The sequence below is a fragment of the Monodon monoceros genome, unplaced genomic scaffold (genome assembly GCF_005190385.1).
Source record: "Monodon monoceros isolate NGI ecotype Baffin Bay Population unplaced genomic scaffold, NGI_Narwhal_1 Super_Scaffold_18, whole genome shotgun sequence".
Classification (NCBI taxonomy): domain Eukaryota; kingdom Metazoa; phylum Chordata; class Mammalia; order Artiodactyla; family Monodontidae; genus Monodon; species Monodon monoceros.
Window position 1 is genome coordinate 75,078,063 of NW_021703774.1, and position 21,852 is coordinate 75,099,914.

Genomic DNA, 21,852 nt, shown 5'->3' on the forward strand with positions numbered 1-21,852 from the left:
TTTGCCCAGTTTACCAGGGGGCAGACAGTCATGGCCCAGGGCCTTCATCCAGAGAAAAGGCCCATATGGTTGGAGCAAGTGGGACAGAATAGGGTGAAAAGGAGCCCCTTTCTTTTCAAAAAAAATACCTGTGCCCCTAAAAATGTCAGTTATGCTCCCTTTGGGGGTGAGTTCCCCCTTCTGATGCCCCTCTCAGATGTTCAGAAATATCTACAGCTAGCCCTATGCACTCTGATATCCAAAGAAGTACAGCTTTTCAGAAGGGTAGACAGCTTGTGGACGATCAAGTTTTCCTTGCATCTGCTTATACCTCGCCTGTTTGGACTCTGGCTGCTTTTGAAGGGCCGGCAGCTTACTTATGCATTGGCTTAGATTTCTCTACATTCTCCCTTTTCGGAGTTCCAATTCTGCTTCTAAGACTTAAGATGCCAGACAAGAGGTTAAAGTTATTATAATCACCCATGTGTCAAGCGCTGGTGGTTAAGAGTAATAGATAGGAGGCAATAAAAATGAAAGTAAAAAAGAAATTTTAGGAAAAACAAATTAAGGAATCGTGAATTTAGGGTCTAATAGGTCTTCAAAACAGATGCTAAATTGTTGAAGGGTGAAGGAGCCCAGAGGGAGTCAAATAGAACAGTACAACCCAGGTGCCAACAGCACTACTCTCCTTAGTGGGAGGGGGAGTGATCTTCTGGTTTCTCTGAAGTCACATTTGACAGGCCTCTGGGCCAACATGTGTTCTTCTAGCTCTGAATGCTGAGCAGGATGGAGAGAAGGGCAGGAGGGGCTCCACACCTCTGGATCAGGAATCTCATTTCTCAGCCTTTCCCCTCGGAGACCTATCTTTCCAAAGCACGAACTGGCTGAAGGTGCTTCCTTCCCCTAGAGCCACCCTGTTCTCCTATTACCTTTCCTTTCTCCTTAATCCACTCACCTTTCTCACTTTAAAGAAATCAGTCTGATGGAGGGGACGAAAACTAGACTGAGGGGAAAGAAAGCAAAGAAACCATTAGAGATAGAAAATGTATTTATTATTATGCAAATAGCTGTGCAAACTGGGGCCCTGGCAAGCTGCCAAAGGATTTTCCCAAATATCTCGTGCATCCCCGTATTACACGCACCACATCAGTACCACACCCAAGAGAACAAAATTCGAATTCAGAAAACAGAGTACCTCAGAGGACCACCAGATCCTGATTCCTTTTTGAAATATTCTATTACAGTAGCTTTGAGCAAACATCTTAGCTGGTTGCTGAAGGCTGGATCTGATGCTGAGCCGATTGTTAAGGCACCGGCTGTCCTAAGGAGGAAGATGAGGCCTGTGGATGAAGGATGGCAGCCTTGCTTCTAGGAAAGTAGTAGCTGATAAGGATGGTCAAGGAATATATATTTCATCACTTTAAAAAACTTTAAAACTTTTTAAAATCAACTTTACTAAAACTACTAGTTCTTTAGTAATTATTGAAATAACCACTCCAGAAGTAGCATGCCTTAAGTTTCTTTTTACCATATCATAAATCTTTCCAATATTGTTAGTACTTATTACTGTAGAATTATTATCTGATATACTAAAACTCTTTTGATACTGCTTGAATTGTGCAAGTGTATAAAACATAACTTCTCTGCTAAGTTTTTACATTGGTTTAAATAAACCACCACTGAGTGAATTCATTTCAGTAAGTATCTAAGTAAAAAGATGAAGTTTCTGTATAATTATAGCACTTGGGGGCCAATTCAGCTTCTTCTAGTAATTCTGGACTCAGTACAGTTCAAACAATGCTAACTTATACAGCAAGCAGGTCATTAGAAGAAAATACTAGTCCAGCAAATCTACATTATATCCTCATGGTCAAAATGAATTTCACACTGCTCCTTAAGAATACATTGAATGGGTTCAGAAATAAAACAGTTCACTTGTTTGTTTGCTTGTTTGTTTATTTTAGTGAACAGAGTGAAGTTCTTAGAATCAGGCCTTGGTCTATGGGCCTGAAGGATCTCCAGAGAACTGATGTGAAAAAGATTCAGTATGTTAGCAAATGGCAATTCTTCAATTAATTCCCCTCTTCGTATATCTTTTAATTTAGCTGTTGGCACCCAGAAACGCTTGGGTATATTTACCTCCTTGGATATATACAAGTTAGAAAATGCTCCTTAGTTTTTTCTCATTGAAGAGGGGTAGACTGAAAAACATGGCAGAAGAAGACTTGGCCTTGGATTAAATAATGACACCAGAAAAATGCAAGACATTTTCCCCTTCTGAGCTGGAAGTGCACACCATCAGGATAACAAAAGGATACATGTAAGTTGGGATGCCTCTTGAGGCCAAGTGTTTCCGAATAAGTCGCTCAGTACCATACCAGTTAAAACCTTCCGTGGCATGTCCAATGCGTGGAAGATGGACACTTGCTGTTAAAAAAAAAAAAGAATCATGATGTCTTCATTCATCAAATTGATTAATGTGTATAAAATATACATAGGAGATAATAACATATTCTGAGTCACTTTTGTGGTTTCCAATGAACAAAATGTATATAATCTTGGTGTGTCCCACTCAAAGCATATGATTATAATGTCAAGAATATTCTGGGGAGGGGTTGTAATAGGGGAAAATTAAATTAATTCTATTGAACACAAGGACCTACAGGCTCTGGAAATAAGTAGGTACTATGGAAATAAAATACGATCAATGATCAAGATGTAATTAAAATAAGGAAAGATTCTTTAACAAGTCAAGGGGACTTCCCTGGTGGCGCAGTGGTTAAGAATCCGCCTGCCAGTGCAGGGGACGTGGGTTTGATACCTGGTTTGGGAAGATCCCACATGGTGCGGAGCAACTAAGCCTGTGTGCCACAACTACTGAGGCTGAGTTCTAGAGCCCTCGAGCCACAACTACTGAGCCCCCGCGCCTAGAGCCTGTGCTCCGCAACAAGAGAAGCCGCTGCAATGAGACGCCCGTGCACCGCAACGAAGGCGTAGCCCCCACTCGCTGCAACTAGAGAAAGCCCGTGCACAGCAATGAAAACCCAATGCAGCCAAAAATAATAAAATAAATTTATTTAAAAAAAGTCAATCAGTTCAAGAAACTGTGAGACAGCACACTGGGCTTAGAAACAAAATTGAACTCGGGTTTTTGGCAGAGAACTGTCTGCTAATGCAGACTGGGACTCTCCAAGAGGCGTTTCACAACTGCATTATGACCAGTTTACTTCATCTCTGGTCCTTTACTTCCTCATCTGTAAAATGATACAAATACCCAAGTGGATGCAGGCAGTCCACAGAGATAATGGATACAAAAGTGATGCAGAAAGGAAAAGGGCTTTGCAAATACAAGATGCGGAGGTTGTTACTTCTGTGATCTCTCATACTGGGGCTTACCTTTACCATGTATGCTGAATGGGGTCTTGACATTTCTTACCTCCCTTTAAAAATCACATCATATGCTTGGGAGCAGAAATTTATCTATCCCTGAGCACAAGTGGAAGAGCTTACCTTTCTTTTTCTTTGCTGCTAAAAATATCTTCTTCAGGCCCTCGTCTAGGGCTGCCATCTTAATGCCAGACAGGACATTGGCACGATCACGGTGCTGGGCCACAATCAAGGCCAACTAGGAGGAATGATCATTAGCTGGGTGGGAGCAGGAGTAGTTTCAAGGGGAGGTGATGGGAGTCAAAGTTCAGCTCTGATAAACTGATGTGGTTGTTTACTTACCAAATCTTGCCCTTTGTTTCTTGACTCTTTATCATCAATAGGAAATAAAAGGACACCTCCCAAACACAAATCTGAGGTAAAACAAAAGGGAGCAACAGAAAGAACACAAAGTTCACTACAGAATGAGATCCCTGAGGAAGGACTACTCTGAATCCTCCTTATGTCTTGCCTTTTCCAAATCCACTCAGGTATGGGTAAGAGTGGCACCCCGTCTTGTTCCTGATATTAGAGGAAAAGCTTTCAATTCTTGTGGAATATAATGTTAGCTGTGGGTTTGCTGTATATGGCCTTTTATATTATACTGAAGTATGTTCCTTCTATACCCAATCTGCAGAGGGTATGTTATCGAAAGGATGTTGTATTTTGTCAAATGATTTCTCTGCATCTATTGAGATGATCACTTGTATCTTTCATTCTATTAACGTGGTGTATAACATTTATTGATTTGTGTATGTGAACCATCCCTACATCCCAGGGAAAATTCCTGCTAGGTCATGGAATGTAATCCTTTTAATGAGTTCCTGAATTACGTTTGCTAATATTTCCCTGAGAATTTTTGCATCAATGTTTACCAGAGATATTGGTCTATAGTGTTGTTTTCTTGTAGTGTCCTTATCTGGCTTTGATATTGGTAATACTGGCCTCACAGAATGAGTTTGGAAGCGTTCCCTCCTCTTCAATTTTCTGGAAGAGTTTGAGAAGGACTGATGTTAATTCTCCTTTGAATGTGTGGTAGAATTTGCCAGTGACGCCATCTGGTCCTGGAGTTTCCTGTGTTGGGAGGTTTTTAATTACTGAGTCAATCTCTTTACTCATCATTGATTTGCTCAGACTTTCTAGTTCTTACTGGCTCAGTCTTGGTAGGTTGTAGATTCTATGAACTTATCCATTTCTTCTAGGTTATCTAATTTGTTGGTGTACAATTATTCATAGTAGTCTCTTATGATTCTATGTATTTCTGTAGGGTCAGTTATAATTTCTTTTCTGGTTTTATTTGAGTCTTTCCTCTTTTTCTTAGTCTTGCTAAAGGTTTATCAATTTTGTTTATCTTTTTGAAAAACTAGCTCTTAGTTTCATTGACCTTTTGTTTTTCTGGTCTCTGTTTCATTTATTTCTGCTCTGAATTTTACGTCCTTTATTCTGCTAACTTTGGGCTTAATTTACTCCTCTTTTCTAATTCCTTGAGGGGTAAAGTTAGGTTGACTATTTGTGATCTTTCTAATTTCTTAACATTTGCATTTATTACTATAAGCTTCCCTCTCAGAACTGTTTTTGCAGCACCCCATAGGTTTTGGTATGTTGCATTTCTATTTTCACTTTTTTGAAATATTCTTTGATTTTCCTGTTGGTTTTTTCTTTGACCCATTGGTTGTTCAGGAGTGTGTTGTTTAGTTTGCACACACTTGCAGATTTTCCAGCTTTCGTTTTATTTCTAGTTTCATACCACTGTGAACACAAAAGATACTTGGTATGATTTCAATTGTCTTATTTTGCTAAGACTTGTTTTTTGCTCTATCATATGATGTCTCCTTGAAAATGTTCCACGTGCACTTAAGAATGTGTATTCTGCTGCTGTTGGATGGAATGTTCTATAGATGCCTGTTAGGTCCACTGGGTCAAATGTTTGGTTCAAGCCCATCATTTCCTTGTTGATTTTGTCTGGATGATTTACGTATCACTGACAGTGGAGTATTGAAGTCCCCTATTATTATTGTATTGTAGTCTATTTCTCCCTTCGTATCTATTAATATTTGCTTAATGTATTTAGGTACACAGGTGTTACGTGCATATATGTTTACAACTGTTATATCTTCTTGATGAATTGATCCCTGTATCATTATATAATGACCCCTTTGTTTCTTATTACCATTTTTGGCTTAGAGTCTATTTCGTGTGATATAAATATAGCTACTTCCACTTTCTTTTAGTTTCCACTTGCATGGAATATATTTTTCCATCTCTTCACTTTGAGTCTACATGTGTCTTTAAGGCCCAAGTGGGTCTCTTATAGGCAGTATATAGTTGGGTCTTGTTATTTTTATCCATCTAGCCACTCTGTGCCTTTTGATTGATGAATTCAATCCATTTATATTTTATTTATTTATTTTTGGCTGTGCTGGGTCTTCATTGCTGCACATGGGCTTTCTCTAGTTGTGGCTAGTGGGGGCTACTCTTCACTGTGGTGCGTGGGCTTCTCATTGCGGTGGCTTCTCTTGTTGTGAAGCACAGGCTCTAGGCACGCAGGCTCAGTAGTTGTGGCACAGGGGCTTAGTTGCTCCGCAGCATGTGGGATCTTCCCGGACCAGGGCTCGAACCCGTGTCCCCTGAATTGGCAGGCGGATTCTTAACCACTGCACCACCAGGGAAGTCCCCAATCCATTTACATTTAAAGTAATTATATGTAAGGACTTACTAATGTCATCTTGTGCTTTCCAGTGGTTTTGTATTTCCATTGTTTCTCTTTCCCTCTGTTTTCTGCCTACCTTTGTAAATTGGTTATTTTTTGTGGTGGAATACTCTGGTTCCCCTTTCTCTGCCTTTTGTGGATCTGCTCTGGGTTTTTGCTTTGTGGTTACTATGGCGCTTACATGAAACATCTTATAGACAGAACAGTGTTCAATTGCCTATAAAAGCTCCACCCTTTTACTCCTCCCTTTTATACTATACATGTAACAATTTACCTCTTTTTATGTTTTTATATTATTCATTAGCAATTTATAGTAGCTATAGTTATTTTTACTACTCTTTTCCTTTAACCTTTACATTACAGTTGAGTGGTTAACACACCATCCTAACACTGAGTTAGTTTTCTAAATCTGACTCTATATATTTTACCTTTACCAGTGTGTTGTGTACTTTCACATGTGTTCATGTCACTGATTAGTGTCTTTTCATTTTGGCTTGAAGAACTCCTTTCAGCATTTCTTGCAAGGCAGGTCTAGTGGTGGTGAATTCCCTCAGCTTTTGTTTGCCTAGGAAAGCCTTTATTTCTCCTTCATACCCAATAGATAACTTTGCTGGTAAAGTATTCTTGGCTGGAAATTTTGATCTTTCGACACTTTGAATATGTCATTCCACTCTCACGACCTGTAGAGTTTTTGCTAGGAAATCTGCTGAGAGCCTAATAGGGGTTCCTTTGTAGGTTACATTCTTGTTTTCCCTGGCTGCTTTTAAGATTCTTTATCATTGATTTTTGACAGTTTCATTATAATGTGTCTTGGAGAACGTCTTTTTGCATTGAGATTATAGGGTGATCTATTAGCTTCATGGACATGTATGTCCAAGACTTTCCCTGGGTTTGGAAAGTTCTCAGCTATTATTTCTTAAACTCTTTGTCCCCTTCTCCTTCTAGAAGCCCAATTATTCTGATATTTGTGCTTTCTTGTTTCAATCTCATAACTCACATAAGCTTGCTTTGCTCTTTTAAAATTTCTGTTCTTTCATCTCTTCTGTGTTATTTCAAAATTCCTTTCTCCCGAAGTCACTTATTCTTTCTTCCATATGGTCTCCCCTGCTATAGCTGCTCTCTATTGCATTCTTCATCTCATCCACTGACTTCTTCAGCTCTACGATTTGTTTTGTTTTTTAAAATTTCAATCTCTTTGAAAAGAAGTCATTATGTTAACATATTTTATTCCTGATTTTACTGAGTTGCCTGAGTCTTCTTGTAAAATTCATTGAGTTTCTTTATAACTGCTATTCTGAATTCTTTGTCAGTCAGATCATAATATTCTGTGCCTTTGAGCACGGTTGCTAGAGAACTGTCATTTTCTTTTTGTGATGCCATATTTCCTTGATTTTCCATATTCCTGGTACATGCTGGTGCTTTTGAATCTGAAGTAGCGGATACGTCCTAAACTCTGTGCTCATTACCCTCAGCAGATGGGGTATTATGTTCTATGGTTTTGATGTTATCTCGGTTTTTCCTACGTGTTTGTGCTCCACTCTTCTTGCTGTGTCTTGTAGCCAAATTTTTAAGCTTTTGTGTCTTCTCTGATTCTTACAATTCACCAGGTTGGCTGCACACCTTTTCTCCCCAGAAGGTGGAAACCAAGTTTGTGGTTTCTTCCCTGCCCATCAACAGGACCTGTTTTGAGTGGGCTCCTGGTCTAGCAGAGCTCGCTCTCATGGACACACTGCGGAGCAAGCACAGGGAGCCAGCATCAGAGTTGGGGGGAGGTGTGGGTTTAACACTTGGTGCACTGGGAGTGCCCACACACCTAGTAGGGAGATCCCCAGCATGGTACCCCCCCCAGGGGTCCTTGAGTGAACTTCCTACTGAGCACGTCTTTGACACCATTTGAAATTCTTATCTGCCTCTTTCCCAATATCCTTCCTCCCCACAGTCGTGGAGCTCCCACCTTAGTACTCCAGATGCTGGCAGAGAGAAACAGGTTTTTCCAGCTGTGTTCCACCTGGTGAGGGTAGCTGGGTGCCTCTGCCAGAAAAATCAGCCCCTCGAAGTGTTTCCTTGCGGGGAGGGTTGATGCTGGGAAAGTCTCTTACCACCTCGGCTGCAAGCAAACTCGTATTTTTCTTTTTCTCCAATGGTGTGCCAGAGTCTCCCTTCAGGAAGGCTGGACTTCTGCAAGTTCTGTGTGTGAGTAACTGCCCAGGGCAGCACTCACCTGATTTTTGCCCTACAGCAGTGAGAGGGGTCTAGGCAGTTTTGCTGGCTCTATTGGTTCCTTGCCTATACGGAGGTGTGTCTGTCTCTTACCAGTTGCAGTGGTGGGTGAGTCTTCTCTTGGGTCTCCCAAAAGACCCACCAAAGCACCTTTGTTCATGTTTAGATGTCTAAACTGTCGGTTAAAAAGGGAGATTAAAGAAGGAATGCCTTATGCAACCATGTCACCCCCTTCACGCCTGAATTTTTATGATCTAATTCAGTGCCTCTCAAACGCTGCCTACAAAGTACTCCTGTAGGCACTGGAGAGTGAATGCAAAACCCAGAGGCATCCAGGCTGGGAGGGGGTGGGGCACTATGAACGTAAAATTCCTTCAGAAGAGTCTTACGTTTGTCTTAAACTATTCAAATATTGTATTCTACCATACTTACATATTTGTATTTGTATATTTTCCTACCTCACCCAAATCAAACCAAATTCTCTAGAGAAACGAGCTAATTTAATTCTATGGCTTTGCATACTCCAATTTTTTTTTTTTTTTGGCCTACTCCAGTTTGAACCTTTTGTCCTCTCAATCCATCCTGCATACCCCAATTGTTCAGGTCATTCTAAAATATTTGCTCTGCTATGCCATTCTTCTACTCAAATCTCCCATATCTAGCCACTAGCCATTGGATAAGGTACTGCCTAGAATGGCATCTCCCTGGACAAGTCATGTACGGTCTTCTATAATGTGGCCCAAATCTCTCTTTAAAATCTAACTCTCCTCTATTCCTCAGCCTAAACCCTCTATTCCAGCCTGTCTGACCTACACAACATTCCCCAAAAACATTCACTGTGTAGCTGCAGGGATCATTCAATACCCCATACTGGGAACGGTGGAGTTACAGGGATACCAAAAAGAATGAGACATGGTTATGGACTCTCCTGCCCTTTCTCTCCACCTATTTAAATTCAACCCAACCTACCCTTCCAGGACTAAGAGAACTTTCACCACTTTCCATGAAGCCCTCCCTGATAACTCAAGCCCACTTTTCATCTACCCTGCTCTACCTTATTTCAGTCCTTCTTCAGAAAACAGTGCACACCCCCATCTCTGTTTCCTTACTGACCACTTACGCCTTAACTCTGTGCAACCAGGTTTTACTTTTCACACTCTCTCCAAGTGCTCCAAGGTCATGTGACTGCCCTTGGGGCAAATCCAATGGCCTTTTCCCAATGCTCATCCTCACTTCAGTGTCTGACACTACAGACCACTTCTTGACATCTCTCTTCCCTTGTACCTCAAAACACTCCATTCTCAAGGTTCTCTTATTTTTCTGACAATTCCTTCTTTCTCCCCTTCTTGCCTCTGCTCCTAAATGGAGGTGTTTTCCATGCTCTATTCTCTGCCCTCCCATTCCTCACTCAAATGGGAACTTCTCAGCCAGCATCTCTAACTCCGACCTCCTCCTGTATTCTCTCCTTTTCCAGCTGCCCAATCAATATCTAGATCTGGGTTAATTATTTCACACATATTAAGCCCTGTAATATGTAATCTGTTTTATTAGAAAGAGGATTCACTCTACGTCCTTACATCCCCTTCTACCCTGGAGAAGTGAGCAGAAGAATTAGGAAAAAAACAATCTCTAAGAAATGTGAAGAGCCCTCCTCCACTGGACGAGATCCTTTATTTCCTACGGAACTTGAGAGGCTAATCACAATAATCACTTTACTCCTCTTGCCACTTTGTGATCTCCACACATAACAGGAGGTGCCCTGGCCCCTCCCTATGCCAAGGGGGAATAGTGTTCACCTTCCAAGTTCCCCTGCCCCGCACAGCTCTACTTCTGCCTCCAGGGAGTGTTACTTCATAATACAACCTCCTTCCCTTCAGCACCAAGGTCTTGTTAGCACTTCAGTGGTATGTCTCAGTTCTCTCCCACAGAAGTCTGACACTTTCAGGAGATATTCCCTCAAGAAGATGGAGTCAACTGGGTAAACAATGAAATGATCTTCAAGCCAACACTTTAACATGCTTGTGGGGATTGACATTTATCAAAGTACTTGCACATTCATTCATTATCCTCATTATAGTCCCATGTGGTGGGTGGAATAAGTATTATTCACAAATTACAAATGAGAAAACAGACATAGGGAGGGGAAGGGATTGCCTCAAAGTCACATATCAACCAGCTGACTGATGACAGAACGCGGCCCCAACTGGCTCGTCCCGCTCCTCATCTAGTGCTTTTTAACGCACCTAATACTTGTCCTAAGCGTCCTCTCCCCTCTTCTCCCATCCCTAGCCCTTCTCTCTGCTTTGCTTCTTACCTTTCATTTTCCCAGCCAGCTCATATATTTTTCTTGGCTCAGCAGATCTTTTTTCCAGAGCTGTGAATAAACCACCTCTGCCCCAGCGGCCGGAGTCATCTGATAGAAGAAACAGAAAATTTTCTTCTATAGGAGGCAAAATCCAGTCCACAATTTAAAAAAACAAAGGTACACCGAAGAGACCTGTAGAAGAATGATTTTTCAAAGAGCAGAAGAAACTAATCTCCTGCACATATTATACACTGGACTTCTCAAATATGTTTAGGTTTTCTGGAATATACTTGGCCATCATAACAGAAAAGCATCAAAAAAATTAGTGTTCTGAAAGAGCAGAATCTCTGCGGTACTTCTGTAATTCCTGGGAGATGGCTGAGGAAAGATGCAGAGCAGATATAATACAACAGCACACAACTCCCATTTTACAGGTAAGAAAATGGAAAGGTTAAATGACTTATTCAAGTTGGTACTAACACAGCTAGTTAGTACCTGGTATTTACAGTCATTCATTCATTCAATCATACTATAAATATTTGTTAGTATTACATATCAAGAACTGTTTTAGGCACTAGGGTTACAGCAGTGGACAAAAAGAAATCCCTGCTCCCATGAAGCTATTTTCTAGTTCAATGAAACAAATAAGCAAATACACAGGCAATACGTCAGGTGGTGATGTATCATCAAGTAAAATAAGGTAAGAAAGTGGCTAGAGAAGAATAGAGGCGTGAGGATGGGGTCTGGGCAATCAAGAGAGACCTCTCTGAGATGCAGACATTTGAACAATGCTTGATGTGGCGAAGTGGGGAAAGAGGGCTCCAGACAAAGGAAGTAAAAAGTACAAAGGTCATGAGGGAAGAACATGCTTGGAGTTTGGAGAGGATTCGTTTGTCTTATAGATGCTACCTCCTTGTACTCTCTTAAAAACCTTGTGCAGAGAACAGGGCAGATCTTATACCATTATACAGATAAGGAAGTTGGGGCCCAGAGAGGCTGGGCTGCTCAACCGGATAAACAAGAGGGACAAGAGTCAAATCCCAGTCTCCTGGTTCTAAAATTCACTCTTTTTGACCACACAAGACTACACTGGGCCCATTAATCACCCCTAAATCAGGGTTCTGCCTCATCTTCCCCAGACCTTGGTACCATAAAGACTCAGGCCCCATTTCTCCTACCTACGCAGTGCACGATGACAGCATCCTCCGCCCCAGCCTGTGGGTGGGTGACATCACCGCTTACATACTTGATGGAGGTTGAGTCCGGGTCCTCACAATCCAGTTGGGCAGAGCGTTCATCTTCCCAGTCCTCCAGGTCCTCTGGTTCGCTCTCGTCGGAAGGCAGGCAGAAGGACTGGTAATCGTTGGACTCCCACCAGGCCATCCTTCAACAAGCCAGAGAGGAAAGGAAATTAACTGGGCTTATCACAGTTTCCCTTGGAGCACAGCTTGTACTGCTATTCACAAACAGTAAGTGCCAAGTGGAGATGCAATTGGAAACTCACCCTGTTTTCTGCCTATTTGTAAATAAACAAGAAGCCTTACTGATTAGCCTAACTGCATCCTGACTACACTTCAAAAATGAGCAGCCCCCGGATGTCACTGTTTTTAAGAACACGTGACTAAAAGGGAATGTTCAAGTAAACTACTCTCCTCAGGCAGCTGAAATAAAATCCTAAAGTTTTCTAGCTTCACCTGAATGCATCTTCTCTGCCTTAGGCACTCAGGGCTGTTCTCTTAAGTAGACTAACCGTTAAGGTTAAAGTTTAACCTTTAAAAATGTATTCTAGTACCAGCAGGAACTACCAGCTTTACAGACATTTTCTGCAATTGTAAAGTGATGTTCAACTGTGGACTCACTATGCAATAGTGATTCCTTTACCAACTGGGACCCTCAGCTTTATTAATAATACAATCGAGTAACACATACATACTTTTTCTTATGTTCTGCTTCTTCCTTTCTCCTCTTCTTCTCCTCTAATAGTTTCTTTCTCTTGGCTGCTGCTTCTTGTCTTTTCTTCCTCCTGTCCTCCAGCTCTTCTGGGCTCAGAATCCGCTTCCTTTTGGTAGACCCCTCCACAAGGCCTGGGATGAGAACCTGTAGGAAGAACAAGCTCCATAACCAGGAAAGTTGGGGGCTACCTGTTCCTTCACGAGTTTCATTCATCCCTAAAACACACTCTGAACAGAAGCAACGTGCTTAATATTTCACAAGACATTGCATCTCCACGTCACCTTGGGTGGTGGGAAGTGGTAGCAAGACACTTCAATTGAGACATTTTATAGGCATGGTAACCAGGATACTGTGCTCTAAACTCAGCCAAAGCACTGCCATGGTTAGTACAGCAATACATCATTTTGATTAATTTCATTAGGAATAAGGTACTTCAGAAAATAACTTTTTTAAAAAATTGAAGGCATACCCTGCAGGACGCTATTTTAGGTTTAACCATGTTTAATGGAAATCTTCCTCAATGTATTATTCTGCCTTAAACAGAATATTTCAACATCATGATTATCTTAATGATAACTAGCATTTAATGAGCACAGATTAAGTGCCAAATACTGTGGACATTACATACAACACTTATGATTGCCATCCTCTCTTAATGACATAGGGTCATGACTGTCAGCAGCAGGGTATGGTATTTTGGTGTAATACAGTGATCCCTTCAGGAGTGGCTTAGACAGACAAGGCTGCTATCACCTGCATTAAACGGTAAAATATACGCTCCTTGTTATTATTTTTATGCCAACTTCTTACATAGTTTTTATACTAGGGTACAATCAATGATACTTGTATTTCAACAAACACTTACACACTTATTTCTTAACCAATCACTCCCAGCATCATTTTTTGTTCTCTTAGGATGAACATCTGAAAGAATTTATCCTTACACAAATTAATAGTTCTTACACTGCCTTTATGTCGGAGTAACCGGCCCTCTTGACTAGTCTTCTCCAAAAGGGTTTTGTGAAGATTCACCAGTTGCTCAAATGATTTTCTGTCTTCTTTACTAGGCTCCTTAGAATAATCTTTACCTTCAAATAAGTACATGTGGTTTTCTAAAAACATAAAACACAAAGAGAAAAATGTTAGATACTAAAGAAAAATACATTGATTCTAGTCAAAGCATAACCAGGGTGGACAAAAGAGCAGCCCGTGTTCTAAATGGGCTAAGACTAGCTTGTGATGAAGGTACTGGATTTCTGGTCTCACTAATGCTGATGGGTTTAGGATCCACATGGGGATCTCGTGTATTTACTTTTCAAAGGAGAGAGCATGGTAAAGCCCTTTTGGTCCATCTCTAGATGGTCTGTGAGTCTCTGCTGGATGCCTCCACCCTGCTGAGTTCCGGAACACTCATCACTCATCCATTCCACACAACTCCCCAGCATAAATCTCACTGACATTAAGATTATCTAATAAAGGTAAAGAATAAAGAATTTTTAAATTCTAAACACACCTTTAACACTCAACTTTTTCCCTCCTTTGCTGTAAAATAAAAAGGAACAAGTAGAAAATTTAGGAGGGAATAAAGAAGCACAAAAACAATCCCTTAGATTTACAATATTCTTTGTAGATCTCATGAAGCATCTTCATGAGCCTCACCACAGTTCTGATATAACTAACCCCACTTAAGAAAGGGAAAACTGAGGCTCAGACAGTGATCAGGATACTCCCCAGTTCTCATTGCTAATAAGTGAAGAAGGCAGGATTTCCTGACTCTAAGGCCAATGCGCTCTTTTCAGTGCATTACTGTTCTCTATAGAAGGATGGAAAGGTAACAGGCCAGCAAATAACAATTACAGTAACAACAATAATGGTGACAGTGTAAACTTGAACAGCATTTTATGCTATGTGTTTTGCAACTGTGTAAAAGAGTAAAGCAGGTACTAATAGCACCGTTTTACAGAGGAGGACCCAAAGGCTCAAAGAGGTTGGGTGATGTGCCAAGATCATGAATCACATGATAAAGAGAAGTCATAACAAGCCAAGACTAGCAACCAGAGAGAGGTGAGACAATGATTCTAAAGTGAAACATATTTAATAGCACATGTTACCAAAAATGTATTTTCACAGCATTATAAAATCAGCTGTAGGCATGCTTTTCCCAGAGAGTTCGAAAGCAAAACATTTTCATTCTCAATAGATCAACTGCTTCACACTTGTACCCAAATCCAGCCAGCTGTAATTCTAATTGGCATTTGCTAATTAAATCAGCAGGGGGGCTTTCAATGAGGTGCTCTAGCAACAAGTGGAAAAAAAAAATAAAGAGTCGAGAAGTGTAAAATATCAACATATGTATCTTCATGCAATTCTCAACTTACGAAGGTGATTTAAAAAAAAAAAACCCGGCATTCAAGATAAAGCCACCCTGTTTTCTATTTAATTTTGATAGGGGATGCTGTAATTACTAGTCTTTCATATTTATTTGTATTCTTTTAACCATGCTATCTGTCTTCAGTCTGCAGCCCAGAGAAGTTTAGAGACCACAGGCTTAGACACTTATCTATAGCCTGTCAATGGAATCATCTACCACAGAGTGAACTCTATACTCACTGATCAAAGACAAAATTCAAAATTTTAATACAACTGGGAAATCTTTTCTGGCAGCTGGACTGCCTGAAAAAAAAAAATATTTCTCAGTCCAACTGCCAAAAAATTGTAATTATCTTTCTGGAAAACAGTGAAATTTTATTTTATTCTATTAAACGTTAGGAAAATAGGCTGAAATTAATCTAGATGAGTGCAGAAATGGGTGCAAGCTTCAGTACTTAATGTAATCAAAATGCAACTTAAAAATAGGACCACATACATCTATTTCTTCTCCCACCTAAAATAACTACATGGCAGTAAAGGGATTTTAAAAAGATATATGAGACTACAGTGGATGAAAAGGTCAATAACTCTTTAGAAAATAGAAGTGGCTGGAGGGATGATAACAGAGTGAAAAGAACAATGGAAGCAAAACACAGGTGCCTAGTCAGGGGGTGATTATAAGAACACAGACCCTTTCAATCCCCCAAAAGCTTAGAACTTACCATGGATGAGGAACTGAGGGGTGGGGGAACTGAGAGAAAATCTGCACACCAAATACAGGAGTGCCCTGAACCCCTTTACTCACGTTGTCTCCTCAATCTGAGCAAACAGGTTATTCCGACCCTTACCCACCTCTTCCAAGAAAGATATTAAAGGATTCGTCTCTGGAGAAACGGAGTTGCCCAGAGAAAAGACTTCGAATACAGACATCTGGGAAGGTCCCCTTCAGTGTGAAAGACAGCTCACCAACCAGTGATGCTGGAATAAGCCCCGGGAGCCCAGATACCTGCTCAGGCCGGAGCTGCCCATCAGCTTTGGCATTTCACCAGCACACGTGAACAGACAGCCAGAGCACACCAGGTATTTCAGGAAAACTACCAACAAGGACAAGACAAATTTTTTAAAAAGAGGGAGAAGCAATCGGAGAAAAGAGAGACAACACAGCGAGTAGAGGAATACTTTGTTAAAAGATACAATAAATATTCTCCCTGGAATACTTTTTAAAAGCTATAATAAATGTCTTCAGAGAGGATGTTATATCCCTGGAATGAGAACAAGATACATTTAAAACAACAAGCAGAGAATAAGAAAGAGTTCTTGAAGAATAAAAATGGGATGCTAATATTAAAAAATTTAAAAGCTAAACTACGAGGAAAGTCAAAGAGCACTGTCTTGTAGAATCACGCCAGCCGCTGACGTTCCAATCTCCCCAAACATCCTATAAAAACCATACAGAACAACGATACCAAAACCACCCTGAACCCACGCCTACTACGAAACTAGGAGGCAGAGAGTACTACAAACTTCAATTTGCAGGTAGGTAGAGAAATGAACATCTCAAACCAGCTGAGTTGGCTCCCAAGCCCACGCTGGAGTAGAGTCAGGCAGACACCGCAAAGAGGCAGCGGGGTTCTAGCAACGTCAGACACAGATCAAATTTATCCCACTCGAGAAGGACACACCCCAAATGTGAAAATAATGAAGAAAGGTCTGAGACCTGGCAGATCAGAGCAGCGGCTACTAAGGAATTGAAAGGAAGGAACTAGAAAGTAGTTGCAGCTTACAATTTGGGAAGGCACTGCTTCTGGGGGAAAGAGACAACTTAGAAGGGGAAGACGTGCTTTGACAGTTTGGTGGCAAAGGTAAAGAAGGAAGCAAGTGATGGAAATTCAGGGTCCTACAGAAACAAATGAGAATCACAAAACCGGAAGTCATGCCAGCCCACTCTCCACCCAATAAAAGGAAGCAGCGTCGGGTAAAGAAACTGCCCTTCTCTGTATGAATGGAATAAGGTACTCCTGAATTAAGAAGCCTAGTAAGACTATCAGACCTCTCACCCCAGTCTGCACTGAATCTCTGTTGCCACTGGTATGGGAAAATAAAGTCATTTCAAAATAACCCTAAGACGACAGGGAACATCCTTACAAAGCTACTATGTGAAAAAAAAAATTTCAAATAAGAAATTAAAATACTATAGAAATGGACAAAAGACAAATGTTGACCCAAATCAGAAAGAAAAAGACAAGATCATCTCATGATCATATATATTGCTTCACTAAAAAAATTAAAATTAATGGTACCTCACTTCACAGAGCGGTGAAATGAAAACACAGGTATAAGGCACGTAAGTTCACACTTAATGCTCAACTGGTGTTAACTATAATTTAAAAAATAACTCATTCTACTATTCAGAAAAGGGATCACTATGTGCAGCATCATACTAAGGACTGAAGGATTTACTAATAAACAAAGGAGAAGATGCTTGCAATCAAGGGAGGAAAAAACACAAATTAAAATCCTTGAGATTGATACTACCATAAGCATTAGCATCATCAATTTGGTTCAAAGTTCAGATACAAGGGAACAGCCAGACAATTTCCAATCAGCCTAGGAAGAGTCCTTGAACCATGTTAAGTCTTAAACAGTGTGCCCAGGATGAGAATAGGGCTGGACAGGAAAAGGATGTCCCAGGAGCAGTATCCAGGACTTTCCCTGGGGACCCATCTCACTCATGTTCTAGCCTGGGGTGGCCGTGCCATTGGCTCTGCTCTCACCCCCCACTTACTTCCTTCCTCTTGTTCTCTGCTTCTTTCTTCTGCTGTCGGCAGGGCACCAGAGATCCACTGGCCATCTTTTGTTTCTCCCAGGATAGACTCCAGGTCTATTTCATCCATGGTGCTCCCCTCAGAGGACAGCAGTTTATCCAAACCGAATTTGAGTATCTCACTCAACTTGAATGAAGAAAACAAAAAGTCCAGTTGGCCCTCATGAAAACAAACATTGGATATCAGTGATTTGCAAAGTGGCTTAACGACACCAGGCACACTCCTCCTCTGATGGTCAGCCTTCTTTCTCTCCCCATGATGGATGACACCAATGGGGCTGTTTTGTAGTTGGATGATGGGTAAGCAGAGAGTGATAAATGATAGTCAGAGATGCTGACTTTAACAATTCTCAATAAACAAAAAATCTGAGCCTCCAAGTTTTCTTTTTTTGAATAACAGCCATTTCCTGCATTATCTTAGCACTTCTCATGGAGTCTTTTTCACAGGCAATCCCAGCAGCCACGTGAGAAGTCACAGACCCCGTTAGCTACTCTCCCATCCCTTCCACTGCCAAACTTCTTGGAACGAGAGGGCTACATGGGGTACTTCTTAAGTGACTTCTTTCCTTTGGCAGTTTTGTTCCTGCCGCAGTGCTCTATGGAAACCGCCTTCACAAAGACCAGTAACAACTCCCAACCACTAGACCTGAAAGCCCTTTCTCAATTCTAATGTTCCTGGACATTCCTCTAGCATTGCACTATCCTGCTTCTCTTTCCTTCTCTCTAATGTACCCTCAGCCTATCCCTAGGGCTGCAGGAACCACCTAAAAAGTTCAGATCATCTTTCCTGGCTTTAGCTTCCTACTTCCAACTCTGTACTTCCCTAAGTGATAACTCTGAGACCCTGAACCAAGCTGCATTCACATCTTGGCTCATTTGCATCTTGTCTCTTTAGACTGGGTCAGTTATCTCCAGATGGTGTATTTTGTGAGTAACTTGGAAATCTTAATGTATTCTGTATTAGCTTGAAAAAAATTTAGACAGCTCACCTAAGCATCAAACAAACCTGGATACACTGATCTTTAACCTGGATATATATAACAAGGCGACTGGTACCAAAAATAGAAGAAAGCCAACTATTTATGAAAAGGACTGGTCCGTCCTGGGACACTCCCTTCAGTCTACCTTATATTTATGCTTTCACTTGTGAGGTGTCTCAGTCACCAAGGGACTACATGTGTTTTTAGAGAAGCAATATATTACAGTAATTAACGGCATGTGCTTGGAAGTTAGAGAGTACTTGGATTGGCATCCTAATAAATGAGTGTCCTAGGGCAAATTATTTAAAATAGGAATAAAGAGAGTGCCTACCGCATTCTCTTGTTATTCATATTCACGGAAACAATCGGAGAGAAGCACTTCATATGATACTTAGCACACAGTAAGCGTTCAATAAATGTTCACTACATCTGCATCTGCCTCTCTCTGTTTCTATTACGTTCCTCCTGCAGGATAACAAACCTTCCTTCCTTGAGGACTTCAGGATCCTATACTTCTTAAATTTACTAAACAACAGTTACATCTTTTACTATTGGATTCTTTTTATTTTACAAACAAACCCTGCTTTCTTCTGAGACAAGGGCATTGGGTTGTTACCTTTGCTTTTGGCAACCAAAGAGATAACTTGCAGAGTCTTGGCAGGGAAGAGAGAAATCAGACATTAGAGCCAGAACGTAACCTTCTGATAACCACCTTCCAAGCTAGGCAAGATTCCGACAGAGCCCCTCTCAAATAGCCAGAGGTCTATGTTCCCACTGGTATTTGGCCCACAGCACAGAGGCATGTCTACTCAATCACATGGACATGCCCAGCAGCTCACATCACAAGGACACCCCGACTGAATCCCCTGAGCCCCTCCTGCACTGGGAGAGAGTTCCAACTTCTCACTGACAACCCCTCCTCCTCCCACACCCAGAATGTGGGCACTCCAAGGCTCTGCCATCTATTCCCACCACCAGACCCAACGCTGAACTTGTCACTCTCAAGGTTCTTTGGGAGAACTCGTGCATGAAGAACTATATTTAAGAGTCTCTGCAGTCTGTCCCTACCTCTCACTCAAGCTTTCATCTTACATTTGTAATTGCCTTTTGGATAATGTGAAAAAAATACGTACAGCCGGCCCTGCCACCAGCATGGATAAGTGTGCACACATCAATTGGGAACCAAAGGAAGAACAGAGAAAGAAAAAAAACACACTTTGCACCTTGAGATAAACAAAAATCAAACAAGTAAATGCATAAAACCCAGGGATACTTTCTAGTTCTAGACCTAAAATAAAAGAAACCTTGAGCCTTTCCTGTAAGTTACCTACTCACTAACAAAACCAATGTGAGCCCTGTCTTTTGCAAAGCTGATGTGTAAAGATATGCACTGGTCTTTGTGGATATGATAGCCATGTGAGAAAATGTTTTTTTAACCAGGCTAACTGTAAACTGGGTAATTCTGCTTATAATAGTGTTTAACTTTTTTTTCCTTTAAATACTTGTTGTACTGATATTTTCTGTTTGATAAACTAGTCCCTTTAAAGCCTACTCTCTCACAAACTTTTGCAAATGAAATTTTTGTCTCTGGGTTTTCCTCTAATAATAGTTTTGTTTATATTTTATTTTTTACTGCAAACTCTGTTGAATAAAGCATAAATTATCTTCCCTTCCTAAAACTCTGCCTACCTTCTATCTTCTTAATTTCTATCCTCATCATCCAGGGTTAAGACCTTACAGACATCTTTGAATTTTCCATCTCCCTAGCTTCCCACCTCCAAGCAGCCGACTCCTGTCATTTCTTCTTTTGTAATGTTGCTCACTGCAGACCCTCCCACTGCTACTGCCCCATCAGAGGTCTATTACTCACTTCACACCTGGATCTTTCCAGTATCCTAGGAGTTGGTCTCTCCACTTCCAGCCCCTCATCCCTGGGTCAAAATGGGAGAACCTGGGATATATCATAATATGGGTTCTAATTTTAACCCAAGGGCTGCTACAGAATATCTCTAAGCCCTCTTCCAGAAGACAGCTTTTTCTAAAGTCTTCCAGGCCAGCACTTGCTTCCTATCCTGCGTCCCCTTCTTCAAGCAATTAACTCTAGTTCTTTCGTCTATTTTTCCTATGGCATAATTTTGAATTCCTGATCTTGTCCACCTTCCTCTGAGTATGAAGAAGGTGATGTAGAGTGCTGATCAAAGGGTCTGGGGTTAAGATGGAGGTATGAGATTAATCATTATTTATTATGCTGAGCTGTTTATCTAATTCTCTGAAGGCCCCCTGAGGTAACTTGTGGTATCCTCACTTTTAGAAAAACAAAGGTTAAGAGATCTGCTCAAAGCCACTCAGCCAATAAGTGGCAAGGCTTGGATTTGAATCCAAGCAGAGGATCCAAAGCCCATCCTCATTCTGTATTTTTCTGCCTTTATATATCAGATTCATTTTAGCTCCCACAGCAGCTTGCACACAGTAGATACAATGGCCGGTAGGAATTTGGCCAGAGAACAAATGTGTGGTTGGGGAGAGTGGGTGGTTAATTCATTTACTTTCTCATCCACAGGAGCACTGACTAAAACCAGGACATATTCTAAAGTGAAGAATATGTTTTACCTGGAGGTCAGCATGCGCAGCAGGTTTCTGGGCTCCCAGAGTAAAATGGCCCCCTTCTATGATGGTGTTGGTGAGCTGCAGCTTGGAGGCTGCTTTCCTACAGACTATTTCTTCCACAGTGTCTCGGCCAATCAGCCGAATGACTTTAACGGACCTGTACAGAAGTCAAAGGAAAGCAACACGCTAACATAGAAGGGTCTGCAAAGAAGGGCACAAGCATGCAAGGTCAATACACCTAAAAGAAAACAAACCCAAAATGCCATGTTCAGGGTACAACTAAAGGGAAGTGGTTGTATGTGAACCTGAGCATTTGTTAGACAGATCCGGCCTCTAATTCTCACTGAACCTTTCCAAAAAAGTCAAGGGAGGGATGATGAGATGGCCATAACTGGGGTTCCTTATCTGTGGTGGAGGAAAACTTTTGGGAGATCTAAATCATCCTCAGGCCAAAGGGTAAGACTTATCTTTTTAGCTT

General features: G+C 41.1%; 1 protein-coding gene across 5 annotated transcripts in view; it reads right to left on the bottom strand.

Moving 5' to 3' along the window:
- Positions 1–882: 882 nt before the first annotated feature.
- Positions 883–21,852, bottom strand: part of CHD1L (chromodomain helicase DNA binding protein 1 like) — a 50,958-nt gene continuing 29,988 nt past the window's right edge. The window contains exons 14-23 of one of the 5 annotated variants that reach the window (XM_029228185.1): positions 21,378–21,531; positions 17,749–17,914; positions 13,557–13,705; positions 12,574–12,737; positions 11,819–12,024; positions 10,650–10,748; positions 3,709–3,779; positions 3,490–3,604; positions 2,298–2,406; positions 883–1,362 (exon numbers count right to left, since the gene is read on the bottom strand). In XM_029228185.1, the coding sequence (XP_029084018.1) occupies positions 1,284–1,362; positions 2,298–2,406; positions 3,490–3,604; positions 3,709–3,779; positions 10,650–10,748; positions 11,819–12,024; positions 12,574–12,737; positions 13,557–13,705; positions 17,749–17,914; positions 21,378–21,531 (1,312 nt within the window). In that variant the 3' untranslated portion in view covers positions 883–1,283. Of the gene's footprint in view, positions 1,363–2,297; positions 2,407–3,489; positions 3,625–3,708; positions 3,780–10,649; positions 10,749–11,818; positions 12,025–12,573; positions 12,738–13,556; positions 13,706–17,748; positions 17,915–21,377; positions 21,532–21,852 lie in introns of those variants that run through there. The other 4 variants (XM_029228187.1, XM_029228184.1, XM_029228186.1 and 1 more) reach the window with 4 other exon arrangements.